Here is an 18,948-nt window from a genome sequence, read left to right as displayed (position 1 = left end):
AAGAACCTTTAAGTGCCTGGACTTTCTATTTTTAAATATAATTAAAAGCAGAAAGACTTGACTGCAATTTCTGTCAGTAATTCTGTAGAACCACACTTGAATTTATAAGCAAAAGGCATTACTTTTTAAAAAGGAACTTTTGGGAGGCAGAGCCTGACTCTCAAGCAGAGTGGACATGTGCTTAGCAAGCTGCTAAGCTGGCACAACTTTTAATCAAATTAATACAGTCCGCCTGCAAATCTAACCAGAAAACAACCCTTATCATTAAGGGGGCACCTTGGTGAATCGAAGATACCAGAATCGGTGCCTTCCTCATCCAGATTGCCAAATTCAGATCTTTGCGGCCTTTAAGCGAAGCAGGCGCGTGGAAGAAATTAACGCTCTCCAGATTCCGTAACCGGCTGATCGAATCTAAATTCTCTACCTCTCCTTTCCTTTGAACTGGTCCCAAGAGCCCATCCAATGCTACAAATTACCCTTCTGTTGTGTCCACATGGCTTCCAAAATTGAGGTGATCACTTTTGAGACTTAGCCATGGGATTCATTGCAGCGTCACTGGTAAAACTGGATCTTTGCAGGATTCCTGACATGTAAGGCAGCTGAGCATACAGCTACTTATACCAAGTCACAGCGAGGCAGAGAAGCAGTGTACCTGTATGTTCTTGAGCATCTTGTCTCTGAGGCCTGTCATTTGCCCTACCTGTCAGTTGGAATCTCTTTCCCAATGGCGGATGCTGGCAGAATCTGGATCTGGCCTTGCTTCAGGAATTGAAGCTCTTGGGGCAGAGACTGTGGCAGTTTGGAGTCCGGTTTTGGCCCAGAGTCCCAGGAGTTCTTTCTACAAAGCCCGTCAAGATGGCGGCTGCTGCCTTTTAGAGATCCTGTGGAAACCCTATGCAGGGTTGAAGCTGGCATTCTCAAACTACAGACATCCATTTATATGGGACTATTTACCGAGTCATCAAATCGATTGGTAATCGGAAGAGGGCACAAGGTGTCCTGGCTGATATCAGGCGCAGTGTGGTGTCTCCTTTAGCCTTTATTTGGCTAATTTTCTCTTCGACTCCTGTTTTTTTTTTTTTTAGCACTTACCAGTTAATCTAGCTTGTATTTTTTTATTTTTCCTGTTAATTGAGACACACTCCTCTAAATTGCTCTAGTTGCCTTATTATATTTAAAAAAAATGAGTAGTTTCTTAGTTAATTATATATTAGTTGAAACATGAGCAGCAGGGGCGGGGCCTGACAGCCAAGATGGCCGGACGCACAATCTCAGAGCTGCTGCAGCAACAGGCAAAAGATTGGTGAAAACGAGCAAACTGACGGCGCTAGCTGCAAATGGTGACCAGCAAAGGGCACAGGAGGACTCAAGCTATCTAAAGATACCTGCCCGGCACCGGAACGCCGAAAAAAAAAAGACGCCGGCCATGCGGCCTACTACAGAGCGGGACCCGAGGTCCGGGGGAGGCGGCCGATCCCACGGCCCGGAAAGTGCTCACAAGCGAGAGAATGCAAAAGCCCTGCTACCCCCCCAATGAACCGGTGGGGGACATCCTGGTCCTCGCTGGGGACGACTTTCCCCACGCCTCAGATAGCCCAAGCGACGAAACCGCGCAGCATGCAGGGCAGTCGGAGCCTAGCCAAGATGGCGCCCCTACAGCAGACCAAGACAAAACGCGCACTCACCAAATCACCCCAGCACACTCTGGAATTCTACGAGAGGTTCAGCGCTTACCTATGGGGGAAACTGAGCTCCCGAAGACAACTCTACAGGCAAGCGCTAAGAGAAATGGAGGCATGGATCCGTCCGGTTACCCAGCGCCTTCTTCGGGGGAAGCCCCACCGCTACTATATGGCGGCCTCCAGTAACAAACGGCACCGCGAACCAGCGGGGCAAAAAACAGCACCATGCCTCCCCCCGACAGCAGCAGTTATGCCTCCAAACAACAGGGAAAACACCACTGGCGCACACAAGCTGCCGACTACTCGGAGAACCCAGCAACTAAGGCTGACCGGCGAGACACCTGCCTCACGAATGGGACTCGGACAAACAAAGGCCCACATGATTGCGGACCTGCGTCCAGGAGCACCACGAGGCACCCGGGCACAGCACTGTTTCAAGCACTGTTTCACGTCTGGGTGACAGGTACATTCCGGCATGATACATACCCACTGCCAAGCGAATACCGACCACCACATAGACAAGGCATTAGATGAACGGGCAAGAAGCTCCGGACTGTCTCATGGCACTGCAGCCCTGGTATATCCTAGTGGACACCCGACGAGTTCAGGCTCTCCTGTGAGCCTCTGGGACTGACATATGGACACAAACCTGTCTAATAATCTGAACAGCAACATGGAGAGTTTCTTAGGTCTGTACTCTGCCCACACGAGGCATCGGCGGAACGGCATTGCGGGAGAAAGACTCACCCTAGGGCACCTGTGACACGGACTACCCACACTTGCTGGAACACTTCCTTAAATGTGCAGCCCACCCCTGAGAGACCCACTTCGGATGGCAGGACTGTCATTCTGCGCTGCCCACTCAAACCCCTTGAAAAGCCGAGTGGTTAAAAATGTCATAGGCTTCTCTGTTTATGTTTACGTTCCCTTTATATATAATTTATCATTAGTAGTCCTAAGGCGAATTAATCAATGTACCCAGCAAAGTTAGTTTACTCGTTCAGCATTATGCTTTTGACCTTCTAAACCTCACTGTTACCCGAAAACAGCATGTTACAACTCCCATTACATCCTAGGTGCAATGCTGCCTTTACTTATATCTGCCCACTCAGTGCACAGTTATCACCACTCACAGTATGTACAGCAGACATACCACAAAGCACACACCTCAACTTAACCCAGTGTTTCCCAACCCAGTCCTCAAGGAACACCTACCAGTCCAGGATTTAAGGATTACCCAGTTTTGTCTAAGGTGTTTTTTCTTTTTTTTCTAAAAACACCTTAGACAAAACTGGGTAATCCTCCAATCCTGGACTGGTAGGTGTGCCTTGAGGACTGGGTTGGGAAACACTGACTTAACCTATACGGTGTAACTACCAAGCCTGAGTCTTACTATATAACATGCGTTGATTTACCTCGTAATTGATAAACCTCACTAAATGGAATAGCTGGTCATTACTAGTTAGAATAGCATGTTTACTATGCATAAAATATCTATACACATGATCTTACTTAACTGTTTCTTGTTTCAAGGATTGAACCCACTTTTAAGCTACACGTAACGGAAATTACCTTTTACATTTGTGCAAATATTACTATGTTCCCCAATGTTGTGAATGTCATTGAAAAGCATGTGGAATGCCTTTGGGGTACCACATACGCGTTGTTATATCTTTATGCACTACAAAAATAAAGAATAAAAAAAAAAACATGAGCAGCATTCTGTTTACATTTATCTCTTCAGGTAACTTATCTCACTGTGTTTGCTTACTCTTATTCTGCGTATATTGAGGTTACAATATCTTATTGCTCTCTTTAGAAATCGTATTCTTATGAGTTCATTTGATGTCGTACTGTGTCCTATTATTGTATTGGCAGATATCTGTGGTGCAATTTATACATGTATACTGCCATTTCTGTTTGTGAAACTGTACGACAAAAATAAAAAAATGGAACTTCTCTGGAAATTAAACCACCCTATCCTTACTCTGAGAAATAATAGTAGGTCTCTTAAAAAGCATCTCTCACTTCTCTAGTTACAGCCATTACATTTTAATTCTTCTAGTGGTTCACATCCCTTGACTTGTTGTACTTGGTCTTAAGGACTCTTTCATTCTTTCATGAAATGCGTGTTGGTAGGGGGGAGGGCGGGGTACATGGGTGCGTCCAAAGTGGAATATGGAGTTCAGTGACCCTGTAGGACCCAGGAGTAGCTGACTGTCCGTCTGGTCAAGATGGCAGCAAAGGGGTAGCACCAACTTATGCAAATTCATATGAGGGACAATCGGAATGCAGCAAAATCTGGGTGATTGTTGATACAGTCATGGAGGCAGGGCTCCTTTGTTGATTTTGAGTGACAAGTATCTCACTGCATGGTCTGTGAGAGATAATCCATTATACAGCTGATTTCTTGACCTGTCAAGCAAGAGGATCGGCCTTTACCTGAACTTTCAGGCAGTGATGGAAATTCAATGTAAAAGCAAAAAGCCTAGCTGCACAATTATAAGGATGTTTTATCGAAAACATTGCTACCCGCACTATATGGACTTTTACTGCGGGTGCCTTTACCAATATTGCATTTTAAAATTTCTATGGATCAATGTGGTTAGAGGCTGGAGGAAGTGCACTCCTACACAATATTGAGGCCAACTCTGACACAAATTGTGTATAATGAGAAATAGGACTTACATTGTACCTGAAGCAGCATAAACAACGCTGGAGGTGTGTCCCGCTGGTTTCCGGTTTGTAGGCTTGGTGTCTGTAGTCGGCAGCATAGCATAATATACAAAACTGACTTCACAAAATTCCACATTCCAATATTTGGTTTAATTCCTTAAAACATATTCTTAAAGTTACAGTTGACGTAAAAGCAAAACTAAATTGGCCTCCACGTACGCGTTTCATATACGCGTCTCACACTTATCGTTGGTCACAAAATGGGTGAAGTGGAGGTTTTTTTTAGCTTTTACGACAACTGAAACGTTTCATAAGTGTTTTAAGGAATGAAATGAAGTATTGGAACGTTGAATTGCTGAACTGAATTTTATTACAAGCTTCCGTGGAGCCAGTAGATTTTTGCAACTTTACCACAACCACTTTACGCACCACTATATGCGTCATTTCATTGAATACAGGGTACAGCAAATGGACAGGGGTTTTCTTTGGAAACAAATGCTCTTTAGACAGTACATCATGAGCCACCCTAACCACAAAATGCTTCATAAATCTCTCTGCTTTCAATTAGTCAAATAGTTATATAGAACATTCATAGGATTTGGTTTAATTACTTTGGTGTATCTTAATATTAATTTGATTATAATTTGTTTAGCTATGTTGTACCCTTAAATCTTCTATGTAGAACGCATGGTTGAGTCGTTCCCTGGGGCTCTGAGGATGTATATAAAATCACAGCAGCCTGAGTGCATGATCATGATAAAGCATAATGTGTTCCCTTTTGACCATATGCTCACTGTGAGCTTTCACTGTTGATACCAAATGAATAATTGTTTAACCCAGTTGTAGGCGGGTTAATACACAGTAGGCATCAATATTGATATTGCTGGGAAATTAAATGAATGTCCAGTATGTTTAATTTCCAATCATATATAAAATGTCTCTGACAGACATGCACTTAGATTATATTTTGGGTAGCAAAAGAGCTTTTTGATGAATAATTATGCTGATTTTTGAAATGTCATGTATTTAAAGAAAAGAAAAGGAGGATGCTATCAATAAAACAGATCTACAGGGTGAATGCAGGGTTTAACATGTCTTGTAAGGCTGGAAATTAGTCCTCCGAAGGGAGATAATCTTTGTAACCTTTTGTTCTTCTGAGCAAAGCAGGTGCATTAGTTACATCAATTAGAAAAGGATGCTCATGTATTGTGTAATATGGAAATCAATTCTAGACTCACAGAAATGTTAACAAATATCATGTCCAAGTCCAGAGCCCATGCATGCATTCCGCATCGCTGTGCATTATTCTGTTTTTTCCATAACAGAAGAATTCATAACGAGGTTGGCCTATTAGTGAATCGCCCAACAATCATTTGTGATTCCAGCTATGCCGTTCCTGTATTCATCCCCATCTCTGTATCTCTTCTACATTCTCTCTCGTTAGCCCCAGTGTTGTCATGTCTTGAATCAAAACCCTTAATGTACAAGCTGGGAACATTCAGATATTTTTACTATTTTGTTGCAAGATGCTTAGGTTATTTGTAAAATTACCCAGGTATTTATTGTCACAGAGAGCTTTTCTCTTGGCAAGCTCCAAATCTCATGACGCTTATTCTTGTTCATTTGATCTCCGCAAGGGACAGTGCCACTTTAAGTCATTTAGTGAACAAGGCTTTAGTCCTCTGCTCTCTTAATGCCCTGGGAAATCTGGTGTTTGGATAATGTGTTCTACAGTGCTTTCCATTACCTAATGTTACACGTTAACAACACATCAGTCCCTACTGCAACATTGAAAAATGACAGATTGGGCCAATTTAAATCACTTCCGTAATAGTGCTATATGCATTGATAAAATGTTCTTCCTAACTCTGCACTGTTGAGTTGTTTTCGGTCTCACAGATGATGATAAATAATGTCTAAATTTGCTGCGAGGAGTGCGGCAAGCTGGCTTCAATTGTGGGTCGGGAAAGTCTAGTGTTGTCGCCAAGTTTAGGTTTTTAGAGCGAAAAAGTGCCATCAATCTCCCTGTTTTCTGAGGAGCTCTGCTAAAGCACGTCTGTCCTCCTGTTGTTTTATCCCTCATATTTAACAAATATGTGTTTTGTAAGGTATGAAAAATTAAATCAAATGTACAAATCTACACGACTCTATCAGGAACTGAGCGCATCCATCTGGACTACATGTCAGTCGTTAATCTAATACCCTGGCAGTCCAGAGTATTAGAGAGAATGTAGAAAGTGTAGAGCTTTGTTTCTGTTAGTGCCTGGAATGAACTGAATTGGGATGTCAATAGTTAAATCATTAATACACATTTAAAACAAAACATAGTAGAGTAACAGAGCTTAAAGTAACACACCAAGCACCATAGCCACTGCAGCCCACTGTAGTGATGATTGTGCCAGAATTGCCCTGATGCCCTCCCAGGACAGCTTACTTGAGACCACTAGGCACATGGCGCCCTCTTCTGTGCCCTTGGAAAAGCTTGCATTGAGCTAAAACCAGGCCATTGGCTAATCGCACCTTAGCTGCACCCAGCGGACCACAAGTAAGTCGTCTGACTTTTCATGAATCGCAGATTACTTACCCTGGAGCCCTTCTGGCACCATAACTACGACAGCTGGTCATAACACATTACAGGTGATTTTTCCATATTTCATTCCGAGATGTAATTTCCAGAGAAGTGACCATTCCCCTTTTATTTTTATCTTGTCTATGTGTTTCTAGTATGTTTTATGCACGTTGTCCCATAAAACCGTGTTTATATCCCCCGTCGTATTAACTACTAAAACATAGATAACTGTGGGTGATTATGATTACAACAAACCTAATTATTTGAATGGTTTGTAGAGTAAAATAATGTCATTGTGTTACACCATCTTAAACCTTTTGTTAAATATTGGCATGCCCTCAATGAAGCGGTTTTACTCCACTGGTGACAAGAAAAGTGTCATATTTCTCATTCTGGCATGGAAAGTCATGTGTCTCTCCCTTTACCAGTTTATTATTGCCCATATTTTGACTAAGATTTAGAGATTGATATAGCTCTATATTTTTGAGGCTATTTATTGATTCTCTAAATATACCCAGGAGAAACCCTCCACAGTTGTATTTATAACCTTCCCTGAGAAACCATATAATGGTAATAGATCTTTGTTATAGCCATTCCTTCCCTATCCTCTAAGATAGTCCTATTTTTACCCCTGTACCATGAGTGATGGCTTGTTTAAAATAATTCCTTGCCAGAACTGGATATTTGAAGCCATACATTTTAAAAGGGGGCTTGCAACACCCAATGAATATGATCTGGTACAGGTTTAGAAACCCCCATCATTCTTTTAAAATTATTTATTTATATTATTTATTGTTTTGCTTTGTTTTTTCTCAACTGTAAATCTTTAGCAGTACTTCAGAGCACAATGTTACTTACATCGTTTATAGGATTTATGGTTTTTTTTTTGTTGCATTTTGTAAGTGTGTATTTTTAATATTTTTAAAAAGGACAAAAAAAAATCTAATTTCAAGACCATGGGGAATTCAAAAGCACTGAGGGAAGATGGGCAGGTAACAGGGTGCGTTTCATCACATTTAGCGTTTTGTAATGTAATTGCTCTATACATATCACCCCCTGTCTGTATAATAAATCATTGTAAAGCTTGACGTTTGATTATTCCACTTACAGCATCTATGCCCTGGTGCTCCTCAGTCTAATTGGAAACTGCAGATCATAGAAGAAAACACTCTCCAATGTTTACAGCAAAAATATGTTTAGAATTCCATACATGTAGGGATTTTTTTATTAATAACCTTTCGTAATAAAAATATAATCTATATAATCATAGGAAATATTTATTTGGTTCTTATAGAAGGAGCGAACCGCACAGTGCTACAGTCTCTGGAAGTCCTCACATACAATTTTTTTATTTTTTCTGAATTATTGTTCGGGTCTTACAGACCAAAACATACTTGGATATTATTATCAATTTGGTCTGAAAAAAAGCCAAGGTCTCGGAAACCTCTTGACAGTTGAAGAGTAATCCCTTAGCCTCAGGAGAGGAAGAACCTTGTATGGAGGAAACCATGGCCTGACAGACTGCCCTTCCATCTGGACACACAAATACAAATATAGTAGTAGATTTCTGAGAAACAGTGCTTACTCTTATTAAGCTGTTTAAATTGATAGGAAGATAGATGCATAGATAAAATGCTCAAGCACATTAATCATAGCTTGAGTGAGAATACTTCATGTAATGTGCGCATTAGGCTCTTCTCTGCTTCCAGGAAATAAATGATGATGGGCCAAATGGTTCTTATCTACCGTCACATTCTATATTTCTAACAACTCCATAGCATGGAGACAAAAGCAATCCTCCCAACTCCGCAAACACACTGCTTAAAATGTTTATCCCCACTGATGAAGATTCAGTCTTTGATAAAGCCTATATAAGTAGCTGTGTAAAATATAAGGCTGATGACTAAAACTTCCATTGCTCAAGATGACATTGAGGGTGGTCAATCTCCGTTTCAGACACATCCAAAGGAGGCATCGATAGGTATGGGAACTGTGGATGCGGATGTGTCATTTTATATATCCTTTACAGGGCTCTAAATATCCACTAGTCAAAGGTGTGTGAAAATTTAACCCTGGTGAGTAGGAATTCACCACTGGTGAGTGTGCATGTTCCCTCCAGACTTGCAGTGGCAACTAACCTTTTAAGGCCTGGCTAGTAGCATAGGTCTTGAAGTTTTTAAGTCCTGTGTTTTACAAATATCCTCTGTGTCTTTTTGCATCAGTCATTGCTACATTTGTGCTGATGAGGTAAAGGACTTGAGTCTATGAAGGGGCATCGTATATGATGTCATAACCTTGCACTTTCCTCAGTCCCAAGAAAGCAGTGACATTTGACATAACACACAGAATACTTCATCCTCAAAAACACCATTAGATGATGTGATGAAGGGAGTGAGGGAATCTGGCAATGGAGGAGTAACTGTAGCCGGTCAAAGAACAGAAGGTGGCTGGGAAGGTATGTGTGTTTATATGGGTGTTGGAGCAAGTATGACTGAGAGTATACATAGCAGAAATTATAATGCTATTTGGACCATACAGTGAAGGGGTATGCATGGTAGACAGACTGATTAGTGTTGAGGGCATATATATATAATCCTCATGGTTTCATAATTTCATAATATGAAATCCTCATGGTTTATTGGCATGGAGCAAATGAAGAGTGTTCTTCTTATGCTGCAAAGGACTTGATGCTCCATTGTTTTTCAGGTTTGGTAAAGACAACGAAGCAAAGTTCTGCTCAGAATTATTCACACAGTACATATGTCATTAGGTCTGTTTTTATTATTCTTTACAGTGGGCTTTTCCTGAGGTGTACGAAAGAAGATTAGCTTAGGTGAATGTCTCAGTTTCTTCAATGTTCCTTGGAGCATTGTGGTTTGTCTAAAGATCCGTTTTTCTCAGAATGTCCCAGCTGCCTGCTTGTGTCTTTGGTACATTAATATGGATAGTTAAGGAGGTATTTACAAGTATAAAACCAACAATTGTCAATTTCTGTTCCACTTTGTCCATGCATTTGACAGCATTAAAAAAAAGTGTTTTTTTCATTGAGCCATAGTCTAATTTACATAAGAGTTTTTTTAGTTACTGAACCCCGACATGCCGTGATTTTATTTTATTTATTTATTACTGGCATTTATAAAGCGCCAACATATTCCGCAGCGCTGTATAATTGTGAAAGACAACACAATAAGAACAGACCACTACAACAGGTAGAGGGTCCTGCTCGTAAGCTTACAATCTAAAGAATAAACTGGGGAGATGAGACAAGAGGTAGCAGAGGCATGTGTATGTGATAGCAGAAAGAGTTAATAGTATAACTACAGCAGCTGATAGCATGTGATGGGAATGAGGAGGTGATTGGCTGTGGCTCCAAACTGCTGAAAGAGCATGCTATATAGTAGGAAGGAACCAGGGTGCGTGGGTGGGTAGAGCCAAGTAAAATTAAAAGACCTTGTAGCAGGAATGGATGATGATTTGGGGCTAAGGAAGAGAGATAAAACTGTTGCATTACAGCCACGGCTCACCTCAAAGGTCTTACTCACAGCGCACACTATATGCATACAAACCACGTTATTATCCTACACAAGACACTGTATAAGCTGTGTTGTACTCTTGCCTACACTATGGGACAGCCGAGCAGGATACCATTGCATAGCTTGTACCGATGCCTAGCCTGTTTAACACAAGACACAATCTTGTAACACACTACTGCTACACACTCACAATAAAATACTCAACTGAAACTCATCAGTTATACTAAGCTTGTTTAAAAAAAAAAAAAAAAAAAAGTGCAATAATTCATGCCACAGTCTAACATGTCTACACCTATGTACGCTTTTGTGGCGTTTGACTTGATATGTACCCACCTGCACAATAAAAATAAAGGATTAAAAATAAATAAATTTAAAGCTGGGAGTGGAAGGGGGAGGGGGGGGCAGAATGGAGCAGGCTAGTCATTTGTTATAAACAAGTAAGTATTTGGCAACCAAATTTCTATCAGCCAGATTATTAATAACTACATGTAATCTCAAGTGCAAAATATTACAGTAGTAAACTATATGAAACAATGGTAGTATCATTATAGTAAAGTAATAATCTAGTTTTATGGATTGTGATTCAGCGATTGGTATGTTTCACAGGAATCAGCCCTACTGGACAGTATACTTACCAAAGTAAAGACTTCTGCTACTGATCTGAGCATGTCAGGTGGCCATGCATGTGGTACTTGATCCTTCAGAGGGGTGGCAAAAATGCAAAGCTACCAGCCAATGAACAAAAAGCTCTAATTGTTAGAGATTAAAGGGGTAGACCATCATTATACTAATGGCTAGGGGATATGTACGCTTTAGACGCAAGCATATCAAGCTCAAAGGCTAGCACAGGCCACATAAACAAGGTTTAAGTTTATGTGGGCCGTAAATAATAATAAAAAAAAAACCTTACATTTTCATAGAAACGTAGCTTTGTTTTGAAAAGTACAGTATAAAACAAAAATTAGCATCCCCCCACTACTAAATCCCAGTTCCCCCCTCTGTACTAAATCCCAGTCCCCCTATACTAAATACCTGTCCCCCTCACCCTCTATACTAACTCCCAGTCCACCCCCCCCCCCCTCTACTAAATCCCAGCACCCCCCTCTCTACTAAATCCCAGCCCTTGTTTAAAAAAAAAATAAAAAATAATAATGATAACAATATTGGCCAACAAGCAGACTCCACTCACATTGCCGCTGCCAGTATGCGACTCTGGAGTTCAGCCTCTGGTATACCTCGAATGGCGCCGTCCCCACCTTGTGCTAAAGCTGATCCTCCTGCTACTCCTTGAAAACCTGTGATGGTGGAGAATGTTGACATCACGTCGGAATGTTACGTGGCATTGCCTCCGTGCACTTCCAGTTCCTCCACTGTCCAGCCACGGCCATCACAACACTGACAGACACACACACTCTCTGACAGACACACACACACACTCTCTGACAGACACACACACTCAGACACACACAGACACACACTCTGACAGACTCACACACACACACTCTGACAGACAGGCACACACACACACTCTGACAGACAGGCACACACACACAGACACACTGACAGACACACACACACATTCTCTGACAGACACATACACACTCTCTGACAGAGAGGCACACACGCACACACACATTTCCATATTCCTGCCCACACCAACATCATTTGATTTATTGCTCCCAACTTATTGGAGCTTGTGTGGGGCCTCTTCTCTCGGGAGCTCAGTCTTCCTGCTCCTCACTGCTCAGTTTAGTGATGCTGAGTGCCGGAATATGACGTCATATTCCGGCACCCGTCATGACTAAGTGCATGCGCGAGAGAGAAGTGAGGAGCAGGAAGACTGACCTCCCATCGCTGCCGCCAGGGACCTCTCCGCCGGTACCGGGTAAGTTTGAGCAGAGTAGGCACCTGCAATGTAAGGAGAGCAGGTGCCTACTCTGCCTTAGTAATCATGACAAACTCGCGGCTTGTGGGCCGCAAATATATTCATTGTGGGCCGCGAGTTTGACATGCTTGAGCTATAGTATATATCTATAAATTGTATTGTATATGGAAGATTGTGTTTGTACACTACAGTTAAATCATGAACTTTTATATGTCAATTATGCAATTCTACAGAATATGATAATTATCTTAATCATTGTTTGGTCACTTGAATATTTTAATGCCTTCTTTTTTTTTTTTAATAGACCGTGACCAGCAGCGAAGGGAAAAAATCAAAAAGCAGCTGTCACAGTTTGAGGTGGGATCATTGCAAAGGCAGCAGTCGAGAATTGATTGGCGCCCGCGTTCCACGGAAAGTACAGGTTCTTTAACCCAGAGAAAGGTAGGACCGCATGGTAATTATTGGAAATGGTCTGGTGAGTTTTCTTTTGAATCCATTTTTTCATCTTACTGAAGAAATGAATAGACTTAAATCTAAACTCTAGTACTAAAATTAATAAACGCGAAGCGTCCGGGCTTACCGTATTAACCCTCTACAGTGAATAATTGCTATTAATTTATGTTCTCGCCAGCGTGGCAGAATAATTATTGCTGAATTGGTTCATACCAATTATCAGGTAACGGTGTGCAAGAATTTGATATCTTCCTGAGATCCAGCCCATTAACTTGTGTCCTCTGTACTGGGCATTTCGTTCACAAGCATCTCCTTTTATTCTTTTGAGCTACTCTATCAATCCCTGCTGTATTGTAAAGAGGACATCCTGGGCTTTCCAGTGATATGTCATGTGATAGGCTGGGATGGTGGGAACGTCCTCTTCCTTTTCTTCAAAAATGGAAAGAAATTGGAAGATAATTATTTTCCTCCGTTCCCGAGAGGACATATCTATTACATTGTTAGTCTCGGACAAAATTAGGATACACTATGTTTTGTGTGGGGGTTCTGGCACTAAATAATTGAAAAAGGGCCCTTCAAAACAACACCTTTTTGCATTAAGTACCTGTTGTAAACCTGTATACTTCAGATTGTATATTCCACTCACAGAAACATGTACAGGCTGTGAAGCCAATGTTCCCCCATAAAAAAAAATTATAAATAATTATTTTTTGTTTTGTTTTGACTGCAGGAGCATGATCAATACACCAAGATAGCTTCATTAAGCTTAAGTTGTTTTGGTAACTGACTATAATGTCCCTTTATTTCATTAAATTATGAGCCGTCTTTTATTCATAGTGATTCAAGTGAATTTAACCCCTTAAGGACACATGACGTGTGTGACACGTCATTATTCCATTTTATTCCAGAAGTTTGGTCCTTAAGGGGTTAAAATATAAGGTCAACATTGCTGAACTTAAAACATATCTGACTTGATAAATGTTCACATCATTTCTGAAATGCTAGCAATTCACAGTTTAGTAAATAATACCATTATTCATGTCTGTTAAAGGAGCACGTGCCGCTATATAAAAAGTGTTTATATTAAAATGCAGATTTACATGACGTAATGGGAGCAGTTCTTTCCCTCTTGGGGGTATTTGACCTTTAATGCATTGTCATATATCTCTGTATAGTTTGCTTTTCCTGCATATGCTACTGACGTACAATCTCTTCTCAAAGAGGCCCATCTGAAAGATTATTATTTTATCTTGGTAACCACATACACCACAAGATTCACTTTAAGGATCTGAGAGCCTGGCCTCCTGCTGATCTGTGGTTTCTGATTATATCCAGGCAGAAAATTATTAAATTAGAAATCTCTCCAAAAATTAAGTGAAGTGTAATTACATTTTATTAGACACATTCTGTCTCCTTCAGACTTCATTTTTTATTGTGCACTGTTAGTCTTCTGATTAGGAGGCTGATCTTAAATTGCATTTATAAGTATAACGCTGGGCTTCTAAACCAGCCATCAACTTGGGTAGCTATTAACAAAGTTGAGCTGAAACAGGCCATAAAAGATGGATACTGCCAAACATTGGGGATATCACACACAGGGTTATTTAGTAATGTGTGAATTGCCAGGAATTCAAAGATAATTTCACATCTTGGATAAAAATAGCCTAACTGGACACATCGATGACTTAAAGATTTTATTAAAATTCAGTTTTTAATTAATTTCAGGGAGAAGAGCCCTACATTTTTAAATGGTTAATAAAACATAACTTATTTTTATTAATATTGTTAAAAGTAATTTCATAATCTCAATGATATCCAAGTAGTAATATGTTCATGAAATACAGTGTCTTTAGAAGTGAGTGTTGTTCTAAAGTGAGTTTACTTGCCTTTCTTACCTCGCTGCACAAGGCTGACCACGGCCGTTCCACTTGCCTGGCTGAAATCATCACGATTAGCGATCTCAGCCAATCTAATGCTTTCCCGTAGGGGAACCATTGGGGGCCAAGTGCACATATGCGGCAGATCACTTTATTGCGCCAATCAAATGCTCCATGTGAGCAGCGTTTAATTGAAGAGTCGGTTCTTATACTAGAAACACCTCTAGTGCCTGTCGCACTACGGCTGTGCTTAACCCGGTAATGGAAACATTGTGGTTTCTACAAAATGTTTTATTTATTCCCGCGTTAAAACTATAAAGGACCACTGCACCCAGGCAAGTTCATTGAGATAACGTTGTCAGGGTGCCTTTTGTGGTACATTAAAAAAACTAAAGAGAATTTCATGTCAACAAAAATACTATTTTGAACAAGTTTAACCCCTTAAGGACACATGAGATGTGTGACATGTCATGATTCCCTTTTATTACAGAAGTTTGGTCCTTAGGGGGTTAAGGTAACGTGTGCCAATTTTCCTATTTTTGCAATATTAACCATTAATCATTAAATTATGATGTGTGGATAATTTACAAGGGAAGTATACATTTTATACCAAATCGGCTATTGTGGGGAAAAAAATGCAATCTGCTATGTCCGTCTTGGCTGTTTTAGCCTAGAATTTGCGATTACCTTGCTAATTATGTGTTATTTCAAGTTTTGTGAATGAACACAGAGTTCAGAAGTAAGCAAAAATGAATCTGGGATGTTATAATATACAGTGATTTAGTATGAATATTGAGTTTCAATAATTCAAAATGATCAGCTCCTTAAACGCTTAAAGGACCACTCTAGGCACCCAGACCACTTCAGCTTAATGAAGTGGTCTGGGTGCCAGGTCCTGCTAGGGTTAACTAATTGTTTTATAAACATAGCTGTTTCAGAGAAACTGCTATGTTTATCAATTAGTTAAGCCTTCCCCTATTTCCTCTAGTGGCTGTCTCACTGACAGCCGCTAGAGGCGCTTGCGTGATTCTCACTGTGAAAATCACAGTGAGAGCACGCAAGCGTCCATAGGAAAGCATTATGAATGCTTTCCTATGTGACCGGCTGAATGCGCGCGCAGCTCTTGCCGCGCGTGCGCATTCAGCCGACGGGGAGGAGAAGAGGCGGATCGGAGGAGGAGAGCAGGAGGAGAGCTCTCCGCCCAGCGCTGTAAAAAGGTACGTTTTTACCCCTTTCCCCTTTCCAGAGCCGGGCGGGAGGTGGTCCCTGAGGGTGGGGGCACCCTCAGGGCACTCTAGTGCCAGGAAAACGAGTATGCTTTCCTGGCACTAGAGTGGTCCTTTAACAAGCCAATGCAACGGTACTCTTTGTGCACTGAATGTAATGAATATTTAACCAAATCGAAGTTTTGATTCTTGCTTGCATTGGAATTTTATGCGTTCCTTGTCAATCCTTCAAAAAATGTTTTTTAAAAATCCATCACGCAAGCACTCATCATGTTGTGCCCTGCTTATAAGGTAGTATAGACGTGGTTGCTTGTTTCAGGGAAAGAGTGATAAAATTGGCACTTTTATGATCAATTTATTTTGTTAGACATAGTTGCTATGTCATGTAAAAATGAAATATTAGAGATGAATCCTAATCATCTTCAGATTTTTATAGGGTTTGGATATAGTATGATTAATAATTTCAAATGTATATTACAAAGAAAAATTAAAGGAGCACTTTAGCATTAACAATACAAACTTTCTATTCTACACAATATAATGACTAGCTCACTCTTTCGGTCATCGCGTCCATGTGAAGTAAAAAGGTACTTGATCCTTTCTCCCTCATCCTGGTGCTCTCTCTGCTGCTAACTCTGCCTCCTTGACTGAGATCACAAATCTTGATGATCTCAGCCAATTCAATGCTTTGCCATAGGAAAGCACTGTGATGCTTGTGCGTGTGCATCAAAATGCTGCACTGTGCCAATCAAATGGCCTCCATGAGTCCATCCTATTGAAATAGCCAAGTTTAACTTGGCTATTATTGTAGAAGCACATTTAGTGGCTGGCAGTGGCTATGCCTCTAGTGGCATGTTGACCCTGCAGTTTAAACATTGTCTTTCCTGCAGAATGACTGTTTTCAATTGCAGAGTTAAAACAACAAGGGCATGGAAACCTACCACTTCATTGAGATAAAGGGATCTTGGGTGCCTTTCGTGTCCCTTTAACCCAGGGCTCGACAAATCCTTGAATTATGGCTGGGGAATTGTGGAGGCAGGCGGCATGCTGGCGGGTCGTGGAGGAGGCCGGCTAGCTGCGTGAATGGTAAGCAGGGGGCGAGGGAGCTGTGATGTCCCTGCTGCTCTGCTCACTCGCCGCTTAGTGAGACTCAGGCTAAAATATATCGCCCTATTCCGCCCCGTTCTCACTAAACGGCACATGGGGAAGCAGAGCAGGGACATCACAGCTACTATTCACGCAGCTAGCCGCCTGCCTCCACAATAATCCAGCATGCCGCCCACCTCCACGATGCAACCCTCCAGCCGTTCGCCCACTGGACCCTACATGTATTAAAACAACCAATAATGTGTGAGTGTAAGTCTGTCATGGTGTGTGTGTGTGTGCCATGGTGTGTGTGTGTGTGTGCCATGGTGTGTGTGTGTGTGTGCCATGGTGTGTGTGTGTGTGTGCGCGCCATGGTGTGTGTGTGTGTCATGGTATTTGTGTGTGTCTGTCATGATGTGTGTGTTTAGGTGACCAGACTCCTTCCGTTTGCAAGGGTATGGTGTTCTCACCTTATTTTTTATTTATTTTTTTACGCTGTGCTGGTCTCCCCTTGACTGGCCCTGCCTATATGGCTAAGATTATCACGCTTGATGATCTTTGCCAATCCAATCTTTTCCCATAGGATTGACTGCACCAATTAGCATCTCCTTATAAAGATGCATTGAATCAATACATCTCTATTGGGAATTGTCAGCGCCTCCATGCCCAGCATGCAGACTCTGAATGTAGGTTCTGCACACTGTAACGCTCTGACACAGGAAGCACCTCTGGTGACTGTCGGAGTGACGCTCACTAGATGTGTCACTAGGAAATGTTTACATTAAAAGGCCTGCAGGACAGGCAATGGACACCAGAACCACTACATTAAGCTGTAGTGGTCCTGGGTACTATAGTGTCCCTTTAAGAATTGTATTTTTGTTGTTGAATATAAAGCTTTGTAAGTTTTAATAAAAAAATCTGTCTCCTAACTTTTTTAGCTCGCTCCAAGATTCAAAGCAAATTTGTCAAGCCCTGCTTTAACCAATATTTTTTTTTTTTTGTCAATCTTTCTTTTATTGAAGCATATTAGATGGGGTACAGAAACAAAGAGAGGGAAATGCAAAAACGGTTTACAATAAAGGGTTAGTACATCGATAGCTTTGAAAAATTTAATTTCCTGAGTGATGATGCCTCATTTTTTAATTGTGTTAACGTGTCGTGTAACAAAAGCGTGTTGTAGCTAGTAGCTATGCCTTTCCTGATAGACTATTAGAAAGTAACATTAGACTATGCAATAACATAGGCACGCAGTAAATAAGTAGTATGTGAGGTCATAGCAGAAAAAACAACGAGTGGTATTCGTAGGGTACATGCTAACATTCCTTGTACTGTGTTATGAGAAATTGCATAGTTTTGTATAATTATAACAATCATCAGCTTGGCTAAACAGTGAAGACATTGATATAAAATGAAAATGTAGCTTATTTTAACAGTCATAACTGAATATAACCTCGCTAGTGTTTAAAATTAGCTAGTTTTGAGTGCCATACAATAACATATGAACCGATGGATTCAAGCTAGGTCTAACTTTTATACAAGGGGGGGATCACATATGGTTAGTGTACTTTCTGCACTGAAGTGTAGTATTAACAGGTTGAGTGGGCTATGTGCTTAACCCCTTAAGGACCAAACTTCTGGAATAAAAGGGAATCATGACATGTCACACATGTCGTGTGTCCTTAAGGGGTTAATGGCTGCGTTGCCATATGCTAGGTGATAGTATAAAACAAGGGAGGCTATCAAGTGCTTCATTAATTAACCCTGTAGTGTGAAGGCAAGTCTCCCAGTTAAACAATAGGTGTGTGCTAGCCTGAAGGTTAAACATAACGGTATTGTTATCATACTGTTGCGGTTAATCGGGTGCAGATGGGCTTCAGGTGACCGGTGTTAAGATGCATCTTGCTGTGTTTCAGAATCAGTCCAGGAGACAGGCAAACAAACCCCAAAGGAGTGTGTTGGCT

At 41.1% G+C, this 18,948-nt stretch overlaps 1 protein-coding gene across 2 annotated transcripts in view; it reads left to right on the top strand.

Annotated features, from left to right (window-relative positions):
• Window positions 1-18,948, top strand: part of SPATA7 (spermatogenesis associated 7) — a 66,463-nt gene that overhangs the window by 18,488 nt on the left and 29,027 nt on the right. Inside the window, exons 1-2 of one of the 2 annotated variants that reach the window (XM_063438962.1) lie at window positions 9,823-9,893; window positions 12,650-12,786. In XM_063438962.1, the coding sequence (XP_063295032.1) occupies window positions 9,830-9,893; window positions 12,650-12,786 (201 nt within the window). In that variant the 5' untranslated portion in view covers window positions 9,823-9,829. Of the gene's footprint in view, window positions 1-9,822; window positions 9,894-12,649; window positions 12,787-18,948 lie in introns of those variants that run through there. The other variant, XM_063438961.1, reaches the window with a different exon arrangement.

The sequence above is a fragment of the Pelobates fuscus genome, chromosome 13, assembly GCF_036172605.1.
Source record: "Pelobates fuscus isolate aPelFus1 chromosome 13, aPelFus1.pri, whole genome shotgun sequence".
Lineage (NCBI taxonomy): Eukaryota > Metazoa > Chordata > Amphibia > Anura > Pelobatidae > Pelobates > Pelobates fuscus.
This window is presented reverse-complemented; position numbering and strand designations above follow the sequence as displayed.